The sequence below is a fragment of the Myxocyprinus asiaticus genome, chromosome 25 (assembly GCF_019703515.2).
Source record: "Myxocyprinus asiaticus isolate MX2 ecotype Aquarium Trade chromosome 25, UBuf_Myxa_2, whole genome shotgun sequence".
Classification (NCBI taxonomy): domain Eukaryota; kingdom Metazoa; phylum Chordata; class Actinopteri; order Cypriniformes; family Catostomidae; genus Myxocyprinus; species Myxocyprinus asiaticus.
The window spans coordinates 36,716,326-36,738,074 of NC_059368.1; the positions used below are offsets into that span (position 1 = coordinate 36,716,326).

At 37.5% G+C, this 21,749-nt stretch overlaps 2 protein-coding genes across 5 annotated transcripts; both read right to left on the reverse strand.

The window, feature by feature from the left end:
* Positions 1–578: 578 nt before the first annotated feature.
* LOC127415848 (probable G-protein coupled receptor 63) lies at positions 579–16,979 on the reverse strand. 4 transcript variants are annotated; one of them, XM_051654843.1, is made up of 3 exons: positions 15,985–16,979; positions 15,592–15,710; positions 579–3,137 (listed from the first exon to the last, which is right to left on the reverse strand). In XM_051654843.1, the coding sequence occupies exon 3, from the start codon at positions 3,049–3,051 to the stop codon at positions 1,816–1,818; it is 1,236 nt and encodes a 411-aa protein (XP_051510803.1). In that variant the 5' UTR covers positions 3,052–3,137; positions 15,592–15,710; positions 15,985–16,979; the 3' UTR covers positions 579–1,815. The 4 variants fall into 4 exon arrangements, with proteins under 4 accessions (XP_051510803.1, XP_051510802.1, XP_051510801.1 ...); XM_051654842.1 differs by having other exon boundaries at positions 579–4,798; positions 15,798–16,979; XM_051654841.1 differs by having other exon boundaries at positions 579–3,762; positions 15,592–16,979.
* A 139-nt stretch (positions 16,980–17,118) lies between these two features.
* LOC127415884 (NADH dehydrogenase [ubiquinone] 1 alpha subcomplex assembly factor 4-like) lies at positions 17,119–21,040 on the reverse strand. The gene is made up of 3 exons (XM_051654899.1): positions 20,931–21,040; positions 20,409–20,520; positions 17,119–17,733 (listed from the first exon to the last, which is right to left on the reverse strand). Exons 1-3 carry the CDS (start codon positions 21,038–21,040, stop codon positions 17,419–17,421), a joined length of 537 nt encoding a protein of 178 aa, XP_051510859.1. The 3' UTR covers positions 17,119–17,418.
* Positions 21,041–21,749: the final 709 nt, after the last annotated feature.

A 21,749-nucleotide genomic window follows, 5' to 3' on the forward strand; every position in this document is an offset into this window, starting at 1 on the left:
TACTTCTAGGTCACTAATTAAATAAGATACTCATTTGTCCAAAAGGTCAGATTTCCTTGCTTCCATTGAAGATGCTTTTTGGTATATTCTCAAATCATGCTGGGACAACATAGATTAGGCTTTGCTCAAACTTGTGGCATTCATGAAAGCCCCAGTGCGTGCTGTCAATTAAGCAAAAGGGTGATACACCAAATATTAGGAAATGTTAATTTTTCAATTCAACTTTCATTATGCTGATAGTAGCATTTGTAATGCAAAAAATAGAATAAAGGTAATAAAGTAGAATAATGCAAAATAGATGCATTTTCCCTAGTGGTCTCAGACTGTAAATGTCTAGGTTGGTTGTTGTTTATATGACAAATGCAACAACCTCACCTGTTCTGTACACATATATTATGACTGACAGGGTTCCCACACCTCTGACTAGTGAATTTCCATGACTTTAAGTTGTTTGTAATTACTGGATAAGGATTAAAAAATAATAATTTCATAGAGATTGCAATCACAAAGAGCAATTTCTACCAGATGTTTTAAAGCTTAGCATAACTAAAAATCATATTCACTAAAGAAAGTTCAACGACTGTTTGAAGTTTTATTAATTTCCAGTACTTTTCCAGGCATGGAAATCACAATTCCCTGACATATCCAGGTTTCCCATGTCCATAAGAATCTTGGAACTCAGAATATGCATTGGACATGGAAAAAAAAAAATCAAGTTTTGTCTCAGTTATCTACATGTTTAAAATAACATGCTTCAGCCTTAGTTTTCCTTTTTTTTACACTAAACATAATTAATAACCATTTAAATGAATGTTCAACAATCAAATTAAATAGAAACTTCAGATTTTAAAATAAGATCACATAAAGCCCAGAAAGAAAGACAAATACAGCACACAAAATCTTATTACATTCATGGCATTAAAAACTGAAAATTGCACATTTTCACAAAACATAGCAGCACCTGACTGGCATGTACGGAACAAACTTCTAGTGAGTTCTAAATTCTATTAAAGGAGTAGTTCAACCAAAAATACCATTCTCCTATCATTTACTTTCCCTTATGCAGCCTTAAACTCATGACTTTCTATCTTGTGCGGGGCACAAACAAAGATAGCTCTGAGTGTGACTATAAAATAAGACGTAGATGGTGCAATAACTGCAGAAGACCCTTAGAATTAAATTGCTCTTGACCCAACCCATTTGAGCTTTGAATGCACAATTATACATAACCCACTTGCGCCTAGACTTAGCGCATGCTTGTACAGAAAAGTAATGGCTATGCCACAGACTTTCCGCATATGATATATTGCATAGCGCTGCGCTTACCACTCTTTAAATAGGACCCATGGTGTGTTTACATCCCATCAATTCAACATTTTGGTCTATTTCTCACCCAAAACCATTCGTATCTCTTCAGAAGATATGGATTAAACCACTCGAGCCATATGGATTACTTTTATGCTGCCTTTATGTCCTTTTTGAAGCTTGACAGTTTTGGAACCCATTGACTTGCATTGTCTGGATATAAACACATCAAACAGTATATATATGAAAATATCTTTGTGTTCCACAGAAGAAAGTTAATCATGCGAGTTTAAGGGTGAGAAAATTATGGGAGAACTGTTGTTTTTGGTTGAACTATTCATTTAAGATGAAAAAACATCATTCAATTAAAATAGTTTAATGTACAGGCTCTGGAAACCATCTGTAAAATCTCATAGCTAAAACATCCTACCTTTTAAAAAAGATCAAACATATCATTCACAGCTTGTCAAGATTGTACCGAAAGAATTACAAAAAGACACAAGTCCCCTGTTACACCACAGAGCGATGCTCCCCACACACATAAACTGCACTGGGGCAGATACGTCTCTTAGTGTGGCCAGGCAACTGCGGGAGGAACTTGAAGTACTTGGGCATTAGATCAAGGCAGGCGTCACGAAACTTCTTGATACGCCAGTAGTAGATAAGGGGATTCAGGGCTGATTTGAGGTAGCAGACCCACAGAAGCCACGTGCTGATCTCAAAGAAGTTCTGCTTGTAGTAGAACGTACGACTAAAGGTGGACAGCAGGCTGTAGGTGGCAAAAGGAGCCCAGCATGCGGTGAACACCGAGAAAAGAATGAGGATTGTGGTGAAGGCACGTGTTTTGAAGCTCATGTCAACATTCATCTGAAAGGGCCTTTGCAGACTCATGAGACCCAGCTTGCTGGCCTGGCTGAGGCAGACCGAGTTGGGGTAAGAGTGAATGCGCAGTGCGTTGTGGCGGAGCGTACTTAGGATGCCCATGAATGTGTACAGCATCACCAGGAAGGGTACAAAGAAGAAAACAAGCATGATTAGCATCACGTAGGCATGGTAGCCACGCTCAGCCGTGTATCCAAAAACACACTGTGGCGCTCTGGGGGGGATGTACAGGGCAGGATGGTCAACGGAAAGAGGGAAGGAGAGGCAGAAAGAGAGAGACCACGAGACAGCGATTAACACTTTGGCCCTGCGTGGACTGAGTTTATCTTGCTTTTGCACAATGATTAGGAAGCGATCCACGCTAATGATCAGCAAAATAGCCACACCCTCCATCACGAACATCCAGAAGAACATAGCCGACACACGGCAAAATGCTTCGCCAAAGATCCAGTGCGTGGTCACCATGGTGACAAGAGCAAAGGGCATGTTAAGGACCGCTAACATCATATCGGCAAAGGCAAGACTGGCCAGCAAGATGTTAATGGCCGAGCGCATAGCGGCTCGCTGGTAAACCATCACACAGACCACCATGTTGCCGAGGAAGGCTAGTAGCAGCACGCAGACGATGACCAAACAGAAGAAGACCTGAAGGGGCAGATTTAAGCCCTGAACAGGGTCCTGCCACACAGATGTAGGTATTCCGTATTCTGATAGAGTCCTGAAGTCCAGTGAGCTGTTGTCTTTTGAGGAGGAATTCTCCATGGCTCTTGTACCCAATGACTGGGTCAATGGCCTGGGCAGGGTGTGCAGGGTGGTGCTAGGCTGCCCTGAAGCCACGGGTGGATTAGGGGAGGAATAAAGCATTCTTCTTCTTGCAGTTACACAGTAAAGTGGGCATGCTCAACCAATATGCCAGGTCGCTAGCACACATGTCAGTATGAAGGTTGACCCTGTGGAAGCAAAAGAGAAAAATGAGTAACATGTAATGCAAGAATGCCACAAACATCTGGTCAATCTATCATGAAAGCTGATGTATTCATTTCTGTGCCACTAGCATAATGAAACTGCAGCTGTGCACATTCTCAGACCTCTTAAAACAGCAAAATATTTATAACTACATTAACTTATTACTTCACCTCTATATGTTCTTGCTAAATATTTATGAACAAAGAAAGCACTCCAGGTAACAATGGTAGGGATGGGACGATATCGAATTTCAATATATCTTGAACCAAAACATTTATGAACTATATTGTTGCATAACTCGATATTTTGAAATTTGCAACATTGTTTTCCGTCCATGTGATTATAAATGAAATGACCAGTCCAACATAATCTCTCCATCACTTGATTTCACCACTACTGATCTTTTTTCTACATGGTTTACAGGGTTCACACAAGGTCCTTGAAGTGCTTAAAGTGCTTGAATTTAGCTTTTAGAAATGTAAGTACTGGAATACCTGGAAAATCGCCTTGTTTTGATGAAAAGTGCTTGAGATTAAAACGGATCGTTTTCTCAGAGTAGTGTGTGTCCATTAAAGATGAGTCGACTCCACTTTCATTGAATAATGTGTTCTTTACAGTCAGACAGAAAAGTAAAAAGAAATATTAATTTTAATCTCACACAGAATGGATTTGCTAAAGAAACCAAGAGTTTCTTCTTGTTGATGTTCGCTGAACCAGAACACTGAGAAAAGCACGTTGAAACTCTGACAGTGCCTTTTTAGTGTTTCTTATACAAATGAATGTAAACTCAATGTTTTTACTTGTAAATTGTACACAGTATTTCAAACAGTGATAGCACATATCATTATTATATAAACCATTTCATGATATAATATTAATTAATAGAATGTAGAATTTTTGCATTTTTACAAAGTTAAAATAACTATTAAGCATTTATCATAATGTGTATTTTGCTCAAACTTTTTTTTAGAAAACAAAATGTAATATTTTGTAATTTAAGTGTTAATATCGAATCAAGACCATATCGTCCCATCCCTAAACAATGGCATTATAAAATGGCATATAAAACAGAAATGTGGTCACTATTACTATTAACAAAGTTACTAATATCGAATCGAGATTATATCGAATCGTGAACCTGATATCATATATCGAACCAAATTGTGAAATAACCATATCGTCCCATCCCTAAACAATGGCATTATAAAATGGCATACAAAACAGAAATGTGGTCACTATTCCTATTGAGACCACTGCCATAATGGTTCTTTTTACGCGAAGTCACGACTGGGGTCGACTGATAGTGGATTTTGCCGATAACTACGATAGTGGAAAAGGCCAATAACTGATTAATCGGCCGATAGTTAAAAATCAATTTATAGAAAGTTAGTCTATTCCTACTCTGTCAAGCACAGACATAGACACTACGACCCTGTTTACACCTGGTATTAAGATACGTTTGTGGTGATCTGATCACATGTGGTCAGCGCTAAATACAGGTCTAAATGGGGTCTAAAAATTTTGTGATATGATGACAAATAACACATACGAAGGTAGTCAAAAATGCATGTGGCCACATCGCATGAGGTGTAAAAGGTAATCTGTCCTGATGCGTCCCGGACAGCAGCGAAGCATCACCCCTCACCTGTCAATCAACCACCGTGGTAAAACAAGAGTTTAAATTTTGCTGGTTACAAGTGACTTTAAAAGGAAATAACCATCCGATCTGAAAAATTGAAAAACAAAAACGGATACATAAGCACAAGAACTTCACAGATTATCTTCAGTGTGTCTGATATCAACACAAATGAGAAGCACAAACATCTGAAGCTTCTTCAATACAGGTACTTCACTAAAATGATGGATAATTCTGCTTGAAATGTTGTGTTTGTGCTCAGATTCAATTTCAGCTGCATCTGGGGAAAACAGCACACCAGTTTCAATCATGCTTTTTTTTTTTTTTTTTTTTGTGGTTAATTGTCATGCAGTAACACAGAGACATAGTGATCATGAAATCAGAGACCCTCCTCTCGAAATCAGAACACTAGTGGACACATGAGATGCATTTAAGCGACCAGATGTAAAAAGCGATGCGTCTCGACTGACCACATGTGACTGGATCACCCAAGACGTATCTTAACACCAGGTCTAAACGGGGTCTAGAAGAGTCTAAAATTAATAGAATCCCACATGCAGTTTATTGTTCAATCAAAATCCAAACAATAACCAGAAAAAAATTGAGACTTGGTGCATAACATGGGACTATAAACAAGCCTGAAACACACAGGGGACTCTTATTTTGAAATGACGGAGACTTGGCCATTACAGTGCTCTATATTTAAGTAGGCTATTTACCAAATTAAGCTTTCTGTAGCCTATATATTCACCATATGAAGGGTTTTGTATATATATACAGTATTTTTCACCAGATGAGCTTTGAGGAATAAGGTTTATTATTATTATTATTATTCACAACATATAAAGTTGAAGACACAATATGCTGATGAGGCATGTTTCAATAGTCACAGTTTTCTTTGCATATCTTCTGCTACAGGAAAACCATTAGTATAATTAGTTAGAAAAAATACAGCAAGGCGAGTCAGAACAGTCTGATGATCTGTGCCAAGATTGGTGGATCATTTTAGTCTTGATTTAGGGATTTAGAAAAATCCCTAAACCAAGTATTGTTGGCTTGTATATAAATGGCATACGTTATATAAATGAAGACTTAATGATTATACCTTTAACAGGTGCTACATAAGCTACCCAAAACGTTTGACCCAATTTAAACAATTTCAAGGCAATGCTACCAAATACTAACAAAGTGTATGTAAACGTCTGACCCACTGGGAATGTGATTAAATAAATAAAAGCTGAAATAAATCATTCTCTATACTATTATTCTGACATTTCACATTCTTAAAATTAAGTAGTGATCCAAACTGACCTAAGACAGGGAATGTTTTCTACGATTAAATGTCTGGAATTGTGAAAAGCTGAGTTTAAATGTATTTGGCTACGGTGTATGTAAACTTCAACTGTGTGTGTGTGTGTATGTATATATGTATAATAAATATATATACACACGCAACAGTTAGTTCCGGTCCTCGAATCTGATTGAACGAGAGACATTCCATGATTACTGATGTCTCAGAACATCAGCACTCTGACACTTCACTGTTTTTGTCACTCTGCTTGTGTTCGTGCTGTGCTAAACTAAAGTGTAAGAGCAGTGCAGATGTATAAAAGAGCTACAGTATGTGTGTCTTTTCATTTCTCCCTGCGACATTAAAATTTGAGCCAGCAGGTGGTGACAAGACAATTTTTGTCTGTTATGAGCCAAATTTTGACGTGCATCGAGTCAGCGCACGTCAGTCAGCGAGCGGTTTCTTTGAGATCATTGTCATTGTCTCTCACTCCATGAACAATCTGACTACTACAACACTTCTACAGTTGGGAAATACAGTTAAACTAACAGCTTCAGCATTAAGACTTATCACAGCTGAGAGACTCAACAGATGGAGTAATCAAAATCATACTTAAGGCACTTACCTTTTACTGAAGTTTCTGTATTCTGAGAAGAAACTGATATTCAACATGGTGGAGGAGAGAACGGTTTCTATAGTGAATGACTCTTGAGCCGGCTACACGGAATACTCGTGGAACCCCCCTCAGATGGCTATTTTTACCAAACTGGTCTCATGAAATTTACGTGAGCATTGTAAAGTTTTTGCAAAACTGAAATTACGTGCTTCGTTACACGTTTGGCTGCAGTTTCTAAGTGAAATGACCAGTGGGTGGCGCCAAAACAGAGCAAAATTAGGTTGTAATCAAGCAAGCTAATGAATTAGGAATAAGTGTGTATGTAGGTGGGTCTGTAACACAAGTGTTAAAATGTACCATTTTCCAAATCATTTGTTAAAGTGTTTTGATATCATAAAATAGTGGGGGATGAGTAACAGAGTGAAAAATACGTTTTTATAAAGTCATAATCAGCAACTGTACTCGTGATTTGTGTGACAATGAATAAAACGCACAGATGCTGGGCGATAGGACGATATTATCGGATATCGATGATATCTTTGCCACACTCATTGACAGACGACGATCGACAATATTGGGAAATGGCAAAACCATGGATCTGGGAAGTCACCAAATATATTAAACAGTAGCCCAGTGTGAAACTAGCATCAGCCACCCGTCAAATGCGACGAGGCTGAATCCAGTTTATAAGCTTCTCGTCCAAATGCAGATATTTCATCCACGGGTAATTTTGCTCATCTACCCACAACAGGCGGGTGACCTGCAAGATGTCTGAGTTACACATGACAAGAAATGCTGTTAGACACAAAGACGTGCACTTGAAGAAACACACTTTATTATATTCTTAAGAACAGACAAAAGAAAAGCCGTCAATGCTCGTGTCGGAGTCGCTATTTGTTCAGAGGTGTGCAGAACGAGCTGGAACAGGTCGGTCTCATGAAATAGGAACATGTAAAGAGTCCTCACACTTTTCATGTGTCTCATTCAACTAAAAACTGTTTGCAAGAATAAAGTCGTCTACGGGAATGCTGCAAATGATCTCCAATCATCTCTGAAGTTGCTGTGAGTTTAGTTAACTTTATTTCCATGGACCAATTCACAGTTAACATGCATTGTGAACGCAACTCTGCAGGTTCAGTAATATATATCTTTGTATTAAAGAAACAAAGATGAAAGTGATTCAATTATAAAATAATACAAAACATGTTCACCTTTAACCTAAAATTGAGTTCCATTTTCTTTTCTTTAGGCAACATTAACTGCATTACCAAAACGCAATACAAATACAAATTCGATAAGCACAATTTGGCAGCATTTTTTGGGGGAACACAAGGGAATTAATTAGGCTTATTTATTATGATTATTATTATTGCCTTTAAATGTATAATTATCTTTAGTTCTTAATTTTAGGCTATTTGTTATTTTTCACCTGTTGCGTGATGGCAAATGGGGCCGTTGGAGACAATAAATGTTTGGATTTGGGGAGGTGGTTAAATAAGATTTTTTGATCACTTCGAAGTTGTTCGTGTTTCAATAAATGAATTAAATTTAAGCAAAATAAATAAGCAAAAATATTCACCGACCCTCAGCAAGGGAGATGACGATATATAATCGGATAATCGTGATATTTAAGCAGATTATCGATAAAATATTTTTTACATATCACCCAGCCCTAGTTGTTGTAGTGCCGCTAGTGTTAATTTCACCAGGAAACTGCAGCAAAACGTAGAAAGCCAGTTTGCAAAAATGTATACAGAGTAACATTCATTCTATGAGACCAGGTTATTTGTTACACAAGAGAAAACAGGATGTTTTTGACCAGAATTCCCATTATCTTCAGCAAGCTTTAACACTACACTACTGTGCACCTGACTGCAGTCCCAGAACAAGTGCTCTCTCTCTCTCTCTCTCTAACACACACACATCCTTTTTTCTCCAATAACTTATCAGAAACAGCTCAAGCCATTGGTTCTAATCCAAAAGTGACATTTTCTAATTAGTTATGGAGGCTTGTGCACATCTTTGAACTAGCAAGATCCTGATCCGTGGTGTAAGAAAGCAGTTCCTTGCATAAATGTGTTTGTTTGTTTATATTATATATATATAAAATGGCTTAAACCATACATTTACAGCTAGGACATGGAACGTACTGTCTTGTCCACATTTTGTCAATGTGTCTAAAGGTTGCTCAAAAAAGGACCAGATTTCATTTTTTTCAAGGGGCCTCTTTGTCCAAATGCATCTCTGAACAACAGTTGAGGAGCTTCTAATGGCCATGAGAGTACCAAATGAACCAATTGTGTGTCATGAGGTATAAATGTCAGCACCTATGTGGTTCCATTGAAGGGAAGAGCACAGCAACAGTTTGGTTCAATGGAGGTGTTTGTGTCTCAAGTGGGTTGGCTGTGCCTATTCTTCTGAGACTAAGAGAATCAAGTAACATCACTACTGGGCTAAACAATAAGCGAATGAGGCAATTATGTACAAACACTTACATGCTAAAGATACTCACCCACCCACATGCATCACACAATTATGATTAGACAGAAACTCACAAGTAAACGAGCCATTAAAAGCACATGCTGCAATATCAGGTGCTGAAAGCAGATAATTATTTTGCCCCATGTTCAATTTGCAATAAGCAGTTCCATAATTAACTGATTCAACTGCTCTGAATTACAGCAGTCAGATACTGCATTAGAAATATGATGCTTTTTAATTTTTATCTTCATCCTGGACTGCATGGCCAAATATTGGTTCAGCCAACATGTTGAAAAGTAATGATAGACTAGTATATCAGAAACATTACTATTATTTATGAATATTATTCTTATTAATTTTTCAATCCATATTGTTAAGATGCAAATGGGTCATTCTACAATTCTGGTGATATTTCCACCTGAAATCTAACAGTAATTCTACCATGCTGAAGTAACCTAATTATCTTATCTTCATTCTCATTCCATTTAAGGTCACATTACAATTAAATAATTAATTGTAAAAATAAAAAAAGATGTATCTCCCATTGGCTGGTATGCTCTTTTGTTAGTAGTGTTACTCCTACCAAAAGTAAAGGGAACCAGTAACACCACTGACAAATTTCCTGTTTCAGTTGATTTTCTACAAAGAGGAAGGTATTACAAAATCAAAAATGCTACCATCAATCTTCTCGGTTAATTATCAATATTTTCAAAGACATGATAATAATCTATTATAAATGGCATAACAGTGTAACACCACTGACAATTTGAAATCAAATCAAAATGTCTGATATTTATCATGGAAGAACTTCAGTGTAATAAATGTCATTTTGGTGTTTTTACATTGTGATAACACCACTGACATTAAAATTAACAACATCTTATGTGAATTGTTAAATAAATGTAATTAACTTTTTTCTTTTACATTTTTCTCACATAGAAGCCATATTTTACAACAAATATTTGAGATATTTGAGACAGCAGGAAAAATGTCTCTACTCATCTGTATTATGGAGCAGTGACATCCATATTTTTATGCTCTGTAACGCCTTATGATACACTATATTGCCAAAAGTATTCGCTCACCCATCCAAATAACTGAATTCAGGTGTTCCAATCACTTCCATGGCCACAAGTGTATAAAATGAAGCACCTAGGCATGCAGACTGCTTCTACAAACATTTGTGAAAGAACGGGCCGCTCTCAGGAGCTCAGTGAATTCCAGCGTGGTACTGTGATAGGATGCCACCTGTGCAACAAGTCCAGTCGTGAAATTTCCTCGCTACTAAATATTCCACAGTCAACTGTCAGTGGTATTATAACAAAGTGGAAGCGATTGGGAATGACAGCAACTCAGCCACGAAGTGGTAGGCCACGTAAAATGACAGAGCGGGGTCAGCGGATGCTGAGGCGCATAGTGCGCAGAGGTGAAACCGAGTCAATCGCTACAGACCTCCAAAGTTCATGTGGCCTTCAGATTAGCTCAAGAACAGTGTGTAGAGAGCTTCATGGAATGGGTTTCCATGGCCGAGCAGCTGCATCCAAGCCATACATCACCAAGTGCAATGCAAAGCGTCGGATGCAGTGGTGTAAAGCACGCCGCCACTGGACTCTAGAGCAGTGGAGACGCGTTCTCTGGAGTGACGAATCACGCTTCTCCATCTGGCAATCTGATGGACGAGTCTGGGTTTGGCAGTTGCCAGGAGAACGGTACCTGTCTGACTGCATTGTGCCAACTGTGAAGTTTGGTGGAGGGGGGATTATGGTGTGCGGTTGTTTTTCAGGAGCTGGGCTTGGCCCCTTAGTTCCAGTGAAAGGAACTCTGAATGCTTCAGCATACCAAGAGATTTTGGACAATTCCATGCTCCCAACTTTGTGGGAACAGTTTGGGGATGGCCCCTTCCTGTTCCAACATGACTGCGCACCAGTGCACAAAGCAAGGTCCATAAAGACATGGATGAGCGAGTTTGGTGTGGAAGAACTTGACTGGCCTGCACAGAGTCCTGACCTCAACCCGATAGAGCACCTTTGGGATGAATTAGAGCGAAGACTGCGAGCCGGGCCTTCTCGTCCAACATCAGTGTCTGACCTCACAAATGCGCTTCTGGAAGAATGGTCAAAAATTCCCATAAACACACTCCTAAACCTTGTGGAAAGCCTTCCCAGAAGAGTTGAAGCTGTTATAGCTGCAAAGGGTGGGCCGACGTCATATTAAACCCTATGGATTAAGAATGGGATGTCACTTAAGTTCATATGCGTCTAAAGGCAGATGAGCGAATACTTTTGGCAATATAGTGTATGTAAATATTTAGACAAAATCACACGAGCATGCGTGCTGTTCAGCTCTTCTGTCTTGAAAAACTGTAGTCATCTTGGTTAACTATTAAAAATACTATATTTGTACTACTATTAAAGCTTTGTAATTTAAACAGATTTTGAGTATACACCATTTAATTATTTAAAATCATGTAATAAATCTCAATACTTGATTTCAACAATCAGTTTCAGCCAATGACAATGCATCAGCCTAATAACGCTCTCTCTCCCCTCCTGTTGCAGCTATTAAAGATAAAAAAAATCATTGTTAAACTCATACATTTTTCTATTTATTATTAATTCAGGTCTTAACGCTTTGATTTAGTTACAGTTCTTGGCTGACGCTTTCCTACCAAAGCAATGAGGAATAGCACATTCACACCGATTAACCACAACATTAAAACCACCTGCCAAATATTGTGTAGGTCCCCCACGTGCCACCAAAACAGCGCCAACCCACATCTCAGAATAGCTTTCTGAGATTATATTATTCTCACCACAATTGTACAGAGCGGTTATCTGAGTTACCGTAGACTTTGTCAGTTTGTCATGTGTGTATTCCAATACACACACACACACAGTGTGTATATATATACACACAGTTGTGCTCAAAAGTTTGCATACCCTGGCAGAAATTGTGGCATTGATTTTGAAAATGTGACTGATCATGCAAAAAACAACAACAACAAAAAAAAAAAAAAAAAAACTGTCTTTTATTTAAGGATAGTGATCATATGAAGCCATTTATTATCACATAGTTGTTTGGCTCCTTTTTAAATCATAATAACAGAAATCACCCAAATGGCCCTGATCAAAACTTTACATACCCTTGAATGTTTGGCCTTGTTCCAGACACACAAGGTGACACACACAGGTTTAAATGTCAATTAAAGGTTACATTTCCCACACCTGTGGCTTTTTAAATTGCAATTAGCGTCTGTGTATAAATAGTCAATGAGTTTGTTAGCTCTCATGTGGATGCACTGAGCAGGCTAGATACTGAGCCATGGGGAGCAGAAAAGAACTGTCAAAAGACCTGCGTAACAAGGTAATGGAACTTTATAAAGATGGAAAAGGATATAAAAAGATATCCAAAGCCTTGAAAATGCCAGTCAGTACTGTTCAATCACTTATTAAGAAGTGGAAAATTTGGGGATCTCTCAATACCAAGCCAAGGTCAGGTAGACCAAGAAAGATTTCAGCCACAACTGCCAGAAGAATTGTTCGGGATACAAAGAAAAACCCACATGTAACCTCGATGATACTTGAACAAAAATGAGCTGCATGGTCGAGTTGCCAGACAGAAGCCTTTACTGTGCCAATGCCACAAAAAAGCCCGGTTACAATATGCCTGACAACACCTTGACATGCCTCACAGCTTCTGGCACACTGTAATTTGGAGTGAGACCAAAATAGAGCTTTATGGTCACAACCATAAGCGCTATGTTTGGAGAGGGGTCAACAAGGCCTATAGTGAAAAGAATACCATCCCCACTGTGAAGCATGGTGGTGGCTCACTGATGTTTTGGGGGTGTGTGAGCTCTAAAGGCACGGGGAATCTTGTGAAAACTGATGGCAAAATGAATGCAGCATGTTATCAGAAAATACTGGCAGACAATTTGCATCCTTCTGCACAAAAGCTGCACATGGGACACTCTTGGACTTTCCAGCATGACAATGACCCTAAGCACAAGGCCAAGTTGACCCTCCAGTGGTTACAGCAGAAAAAGTTTAAGGTTCTGGAGTGGCCATCACAGTCTCCTTACCTTAATATCATCAAGCCACTCTGGGGAGATCTCAAACGTGCGGTTCATGCAAGACAACCAAAGACTTTGCATGACCTGGAGGCATTTTGCCAAGACAAATGGGCAGCTATACCACCTGCACGAATTTGGGGCCTCATATACAACTATTACAAAAGACTGCATGCTGTCATTGATGCTAAAGGGCGCAATACACAGTATTAAGAACTAAGGGTATGCAGACTTTTGTACAGGGGTCATTTCATTTTTTTCTTTGTTGACATGTTTTTTTTATTTTTTATGATTGTGCCATTCTGTTATAACCTACAGTTGAATATGAATCCCATAAGAAATAAATGTGTTTTGCCTGCTCACTCATGTTTTCTTTAAAAATGGTACATATATTACCAATTCTCCAAGGGTATGCAAACTTATGAGCACAACTGTATATATATAATGCATGTACAAATACAAATCTGTTATATACATATAGTGCAAGGGAATGTAATAGCAGAAGAGGTAGGATATGTTGGATAAATATAAATAGACTAAGCTGTGTATTGCACATAATTATTGCTCAATGGGGCAGTTATAACTGTTCATGAGATGCATAGCCTGAGGGAAAAACTGTTCTGGTGCTCTGGTTAACCATGGTTTTATAACAGTAATACTGTAGTTTTCCATACAGTAACCATGGTTTTACTATATACAGTTGATGTCAGAAGTTTACATACACTTAGGTTGAAGTCATTAAACCTAATTTTTTAACCACTCCACATTTCACATTAGCAAACTATAGTTTTGACAAGTCATCTAGGACATCTACTTTGTGCATGACGAGTAATTTTTCCAACAATTGTTTACAGACTGATTGTTTCACTTTTAATTGACTATATCACAATTCCAGTAGGTCAGACGTTTACATACACCAAGTTAACTGTGCCTTTAAGCAGCTTGGAAAATTCCAGAAAATGATGTCAAGCCTTCAGACAATTAGCTTCTGATAGGAGGTGTACTGAATTGGAGGTTTACTGAGGATGTATTTTAAGGCTTACCGTCAAACTCAGTGCCTCTTTGCTTGACATTATGGAAAAATCAAAAGAAATCAGTCAAACAGAAACAAACGTGTGGACCTCGACAAGTCTGGTTCATCCTTGGGAGCAATTTCCAAATGCCTGAAGGTACCACGTTTATCTGTACAAACAATAGTACGCAAATATAAACACCATGGGACCACGCAGTCATCATGCTGCTTAGGAAGGAGACGCATTCTGTCCCCTAGAGATGAACATAGTTTAGTGCGAAAAGTTCAAATCAATCCCAGAACAACAGCAAAGGACTTTGTGAAGATGCTGGAGGAAACAGGTAGACAAGTATCTATATTCACAGTAAAACGAGTCCTATATCAACATAACCTGAAAGGCTGCTCAGCAAGGAAGAAGCCACTGCTCCAAAACCACCATAAAAAGCCAGACTACAGTTTGCAAGTGCACATGAGGAAAAATCAGAAATGTCCTCTGGCCTAATTAAACAAAACTTTAACTGTTCGGCCATAATGACCACTGTTATGCTTGTAGGAAAAAGTGTAAGGCTTGCAAGTCAAAGAACACCATCCTAACTGTGAACTATGGTGGTAGCAGCATCATGTTGTGGGGGTGCTTTGCTGCAGGAGGGACTGGTGCACTTCACAAAATAGATGGCATCATGAGGAAAGAAGATTATGTGGATATATTGAAGCAACATCTAAAGACATCAGCCAGGAAGTTGAAGCTCGTTTGCAAATGGGTCTTCCAAATGGACATCCACAAGTACACCTCCAATTGATTCTAATTAACCTATAAGAAGCTAACTGGCAAATTGCCTAATGGCTTGTCATAATTTTCTGGAATTTTCCAAGCTGCTTAAAGGCACAGTTAACTTAGTTTATGTAAACTTCTGACCCACTAGAATTGTGATATAGTCAATTAAAAGTGAAACAATCGGTCTGTAAACAATTGTTGGAAAAAAAATACTCGTGTCATGCACAAAGTAGATGTCCTAGACGACCTGCCAAAACTATAGTTTGCTAATATGAAATCTGTGGAGTGGTTAAAAAAAATTGTTTTAATGACTTCAACTGTATGGCGAACCACCTTACAGATCTTATAAATGGCATATTTTTCTTGTACTCAAAATCTGACATCGCAAATGTCCTTCATAATTACATAAATACCCCCCAAAAGCAAAACAGATCACCTAGGCTGCACGCCTGAAAGTGAATCAACTCAGTTAAGATGGAGGAAAGAGTAGAGACAATCACAGCATCTTCATGTTATTTCTTCCTATCTAAAACAGAATTGTTACACAATTTGCTTTACCTTCATGTTCATCTGAAGTTCAGTTGAGATTAATGATGCAATATCAGTAACATCATATGTTCAGATTCACATCCTCCTCTTGCCAGATGTTTGAAGCTCAGACAACCCAACATGTCCATCTAAAATATGCATGCAACCAGCAGACGATTCATTTAGATGAGTGATGGTATAAAATCATTTAAAAAATAAATAAACAGTAAATTTACTTCAGCTTCTTCGGTTCATAAATCAATCTGAAAACCACTGGCGTAAACCAGATGTCTCATCTCTTACTTCTTTGGGGGAAACAACTGAGCAAAACAAGCGTAAATACCGCTCTAAAACAAGCCGTTTTGTCGAGTGCAAACGCTCATTTTTAGATGGATGGAGAAAAATGCATAATACATTATTTACCCGCGTCTCCTCGCGTGCGTCTGTTCAACCCAAAACACTTCGCATTGCTCGTGCACTCAGCATTCACCGAGTGTGATCGTCACTGAGAGTAAACCAATGAAAGTTCAGTGTCGGATTTGATTGACACAGCGTTGGCCAATGAAAGTGCAGGAATTGTAGTTTTGTGTTTCCTACGTGGCCAATCATTGTTGTCGGTTCAGCTGCGTTTGGTTGCGGGTATGAATGAACAGGGAAATAATTTTCCGCTGTTGCATTTTTGAGATTCAAAGAAATGTAAAGTATACTTGATATAGTTATTATTTGTAAATAGTATATTAATATAATGTCCATAATTAATAGAATTATCTAATACTCATAAATTGCCCAGAAAAGTACGAGCTAGTACAGAGATAGGTATGAGACACTGGGAAACAAAATGCATATAGTAGATTGAGTTTTTACTTCCATGTCTGCAATATCTCTAGGTTGTCGGTCAAAAGTTAAAAAGAATGGGTGATGCTTAAAACTATCGCCAGAGACTATTTAGCCGGAGACGGTGCACTGTTATTAAAATTAATGGGAGAATTTGGAACGCCCAATATGGCGGATGGAGAAAATGAAGTCCTGCCTTACAAATAAAAGACCCAATAACCTTTTAGATACATCGTCAGTACACTTGAGAACGTGCATGCACAATAGTTGGACTAGCCTGAAAAATTGCGTTTTTAGCATATGAACTAAAGAAACACAATTTATGATACCATTGTTGTCATGTTTTACTGCTGATTTGAAATATGTTCTTTGATCGTAATCTTGACCAACAGTTTTGGAGATTTCTGTCTTTCTCCATTCAAGTAGATAGGAGCTGCACTTTTATGCTGCTTGTATCTACAGAAAATAGCTACCAGGGAGGGTTCCAAAGATGGTTACTGAGTGTACTGACTTGCCTTGAAAGCCACTCTGGCCGATCACCTTTTAGATTCAGACATCAAATGGTGACAAAACGAACAAGGTCAGTGTTGCACATTATGAATGATTTTGTTCAATTCATGTAAATTTCTTCACACGCTTTAAAAGTTTTCCTTGACCAGTGTTTGGGATGATAATAGGGCATTTAAAATATGTGGCAACTGACCAAGATACCTAGACAAGATAAGTTAATATAGATTTTTTATTTTTTTTTTAACAGGATTTAAAAGAAATTTTTTTGATCAAAGGAAATAGTTTTCTTTTTGGGTGAATTATTAATTTAATTTATGTTAAATTAGAAGATGAACGTAATGGATAAGCCATGCTTAAATGAGACACCAAATTATTAAATAGTTATAGCATGCCCTATAAAACATAATAAAACCACAGTCCTATCAGAATGTCAAAACACAAGTTTTTAGGCAACTACACATTGTGCGTGTTTCCAAGATTGCTTGAGTCTATAGGACGAAGTTCATATGAGTGCTAAGAATCCTTGATCCGTTTAGTCTCATCCGACTTGGGTGGAATAATTTTGACATCAAAGGGAATAAAGAAATCTGCCAGTGCTTTGGCATCTTTTGGGTCAAGAGAATATTCCTGTGCCAGCTTCTCCAGAGTCCATGTTTTAGGCATGCTTTTGTGATTGTTCAGGGCAGTTAAAACTTCTACGAGGGACAGTTTGCCTTTTGGAACATCAGTAATATCACAGATACCATAGGGGTCACCCGGTAGACTGAACTTCAGCAGCTTGCGCTCGGTCTCCTGCTCGACCTTCTTAACCGCATCAACTGCTTCACCCTACAAGCAAAGCATTATAGCACAGATTCAGTCACACCAGCAGAGGGCAGTGTCCTAGAACAGCCTGACTATCGTGCGGAGATGATTGCAAATGAAGAGGGAAGCAGTGGTTTTATTGTTTACAAAAAACATAATATAATTGGAATTATTTTAAGTCTCTAAAACAAACCAAAAATAAAAGATGACCTAAAATTATTTTTAGGTTTTGATACAGAGTATATTATAACATTTTAAACTTTAACAACCCTCCTTCATTAACCTTCCTATTGTCTTAAGAAACTGCACCCTCCTTTTGTTCTTCGGTCATTTTTGACCCATATAGAAAACTAAAGACCCCCTTACAATAATCTTTTTTATTGTGGTTCCAGTGTATAATGATAGGGAAAAAATTAAATATACTAAATATTAATGGAGTAAAATAATTTGTAAAGAATAATTATAATAATAATAATATTATAACATCAGCCAAGGATGTCTCAATTTACTATTATTTCAATAACTTTCGGCAGTTTTAAATATCTAAACTAAGGATGTCCCGATACTGGTATGGTATCAGAATCTGGTCCAATAATATACTCATGTGTAATCATGTTCGAAAAATGCTCAGACGCCAAAAACTGTTACCCTCTGATGTACAAATGTCATTACGTAAACATTCAGCGCACAAATTAAAGTCATGTCATAGTGAGGCTGCATTTAATGAGATAAATATATAGTCTTCATTTGTTGCGTGTTTTAACTGTGAGCACTTGTGAATGTGTTAAGCCAGTGTTGTGCCGACACCGGCTGCTTTTAATTTCCTTGGCTCATATACAGAAATCACTATTATGAGCATTGCGTGCTCTGTTTGCAGCAGATGACAGCGAGCACAGAGGTAATTCACTTTGTAGTGCAAGGCACATACAGACTACATATTTATTTAATTAAATAGCAGTCTTTTGAAACATAAGAGCGCAACAGTCAGGTTCCGGAAGTAAAAATCCCATTAATTTCTTCCATTGGCCAATTTATTAATTACGATAACTTATGAACCTTAAAGACAGACCTACTGTGAGCTCAGAGCTTGTTCATTGATGGTATATTCTTCTGATGAGGCCATTGGTCCACGATTTTTTTTAAATCGTGTTTAATAGTGGAATTTTTGGTGAACAACTACACTACCCATGGTGCAGCAGAGAAAGCTTCACCAGTCAAAGAAGAGAATCGCGACCAACACCGAGTTGGTCTCCCTTCACCCTCAGACTGCTTATGCATTTGTATTGGAATACGTTGCAAAAAACCTTACATGTATTGTTTCTATACTTATAATCAACAGCCTAAAATCAATAGTTTTATATATTTCCACTATTTTTAATTCAATTACGTCATTCGCAATGCTTCATAGGATTGTAGTTTGTGTCCTTGTGAAAGATAGCAAGTCCACAATCTTGTACCTTTTGTATTACATTTTGTAATGTTGTGATTTACCTTGGAGCTGGTTAGTTTGGTTCATGGCTTAAACCTCTTTTAAGAAGGATTTTACGAAAAGCCTATGGAAAAATGTAATGGGAAAAAATACCAGGCAGCTGAAAAAGTTGGCAGACACTGTTGCACTCTATAATCACTTTCGGTCATGTAGCAACCTGCTTTTCTGGTAGTGAGAAGCTACCATCAAAAACAAACAGAAATTGAAAGGGCTTCAAAATAAAAGCTCTGCCAAAATAAAACCTCAATTTCAATGGAAAAAGACAGAAATATATCATAACTGTAACTACTACTAATAGTAATAAATCAATAGTAATTGTAATATATTTAAGCAATATCTCACATCTGTGATGCTCTGTTATGCAGCACTTTGACCAAAAATAACTCATGTTAGTAAACTTATTTACTGACATATTACCTGTTCAAAACTGTAAAAAAAAAAAAAAAAAGTGTGTTTGCACAAACCCCGTTTGAGAGGAAAGTATGCAATTATTGGGAAAGATGCAGTAGCCAGTTGAACAGGTGGGGAAGCTAGAGAACAGTATGGGGCTAGGGGCTAAATCTGAGAAAATATTAAATAGTTTTAGGTCAAATTTGATTCATAAATGTACAAAAAAATATATATATATTTAAAGCTGTATAAAGTCTGAAGGTGAAAGACCACAACTGGTTCTTCCCATACGGGTAAAAATTGTTTTAAATACTTTTTTTTTCTCTGAATCAATTATATACAAATTATTTTATTTGTTTTGATGGTCTTGACAAAGTCCCAACCGGACTGGTATATAACTGGTTCCGGTACCAAACACTATGCTGTATTTCTAACGTATTCTTTACCTGTGCCAGTTCAAAAATGACCTTAAAACAATAGGTGGGTTAATGTGAAAATGCCACTAGAGTGATAATACTAGACGGCCCTGAGAAATGTAACGTTAATTATATTTAAATGATATCAGTTAACGCAATAACTTTGGCAGCCCTGAAATAATAATACTAAAATAAAACTACATACAGTATAATAAAACACTGGGGAAAAAACTAAAACAAACAGAGTAAAAACTAACAAAAACTAGAACTAAATTCAAAGGACAAGTTGAAAATAAAATAGAAACTAATTACAATAAAATAAAAATAAACTGTAAGCATGTAGGGTATTGCAGTGCTTTATAATACAATTTTAAAAGTCATGTCAAGTGATCTGAACTTCAAACCTGCATCACAGGATCTTTAGACTCCACATACACATCCTTCAGCATGGACAGAAGTGGATCATTCCTCTGGTGAATGTCTTTTGTGATGTTTGTGTCTGGCACAGAAACACATCTTTATGGGTTACAATATGCAGAAGCTTGTATAACTAGCCATCTCATTTAAAGCAGTCAGCAGGCTAATTAGCATGGCTAATTAAGATTTTTGTACCACGTACATGCAATGGAAATTAGGCAGATGACACCTCAATTAATTTAAACATTGGCTACTACACTTCACAACTGTTCAGTCACTTTTTGAGGGGTCAATAAGTAATAATAATAATATAATATAATTATTAATAATAATAAGTCAATAATTTGTTATTAGTCAATAAGCATTCTTAACAGCTTACACCGTCTCGGTTGTGTTTATGCATATAAATCAAATGCTTCTTTTCTAAAGACATCAGTTTAGCACAATCTCTATTTGATACAGTTCATGCTCTGAAATGCTGTCTCACCCGCTTTATTTGGTCGAGGAACACTGCTGTTGGATGTCGCGGTGCTGCTAATGGTTTTGATTTGCTTATTTCTCGATAAGCGCGATTCTCTAAATTAAAGTTCCTAAATATGCGTGCTACTCTTGCGCCCATGTCTGGCATCTCTACACCGAGTACACGCTTCTAGCTCTTATTCTTCTGTCTTTACCAGGTACAGTCTGCTCACTACTGCCCACCACTGGCTGATTCGTCTAATCAACGCATGGAACCTAACACTAAATATTAAATACTGCATACTAAGCAAATGCCTACCATTTTTTTTTATTTTTTTTTTTTTTTTTTTTTTATAGGGAATTAAAAAATATATATTATACATACATTATAAGTTTGACATATACATGACATTGGAGTAAGTTTTGTTTTCGAATCACATATGAGTCATTCATTATAATTATGCAGTTGGCTTACACACTGTATGCCTTAAAGGGATATTTCACCCAAAAATGAAAATTCTCTCATCATTTACTCACCCTCATGCCATCCCAGATGTTTTCATCTGCAGAACACAAACAACGATTTTTAGAAGTATATCTCAGCTCTGTAGGTCCATACAAGCGTGGATGGTGGCCGGAACTTTGAAGCTTCAAAAAGCACATAAATGCACCAATAAAGTAATCCAAACGATTCCAGTGGTTAAATCCATGTCTTTAGAGTCCATATGGCAGGTGTGGGTGGGAAACAGATCAATATTTAAAGGAATATTCCGGGTTCAATACAAGTTAAGCTTAATATGACAGCATTTATGGTAGAATGTTAATTACCACAAGAACAATTTTCAACTCGTCCCTCCATTTTCTTTAAA

What these genes read in the sequence shown, in the direction of transcription:
- LOC127415848 (XM_051654843.1), bottom strand. Translation starts at nt 3,051, where the DNA reads ATGCTTTATTCCTCCCCTAATCCACCCGTGGCTTCAGGGCAGCCTAGC.
- LOC127415884 (XM_051654899.1), bottom strand. Translation starts at nt 21,040, where the DNA reads ATGGGCGCAAGAGTAGCACGCATATTTAGGAACTTTAATTTAGAGAAT. An exon ending in CCGCGACATCCAACAGCAGT is followed by an intron (nt 20,521 to 20,930) that starts GTTCCTCGACCA and finishes TAACCCATAAAG; the next exon opens with ATGTGTTTCTGTGCCAGACA. An exon ending in CTAAAGATCCTGTGATGCAG is followed by an intron (nt 17,734 to 20,408) that starts GTTTGAAGTTCA and finishes CTTTGCTTGTAG; the next exon opens with GGTGAAGCAGTTGATGCGGT.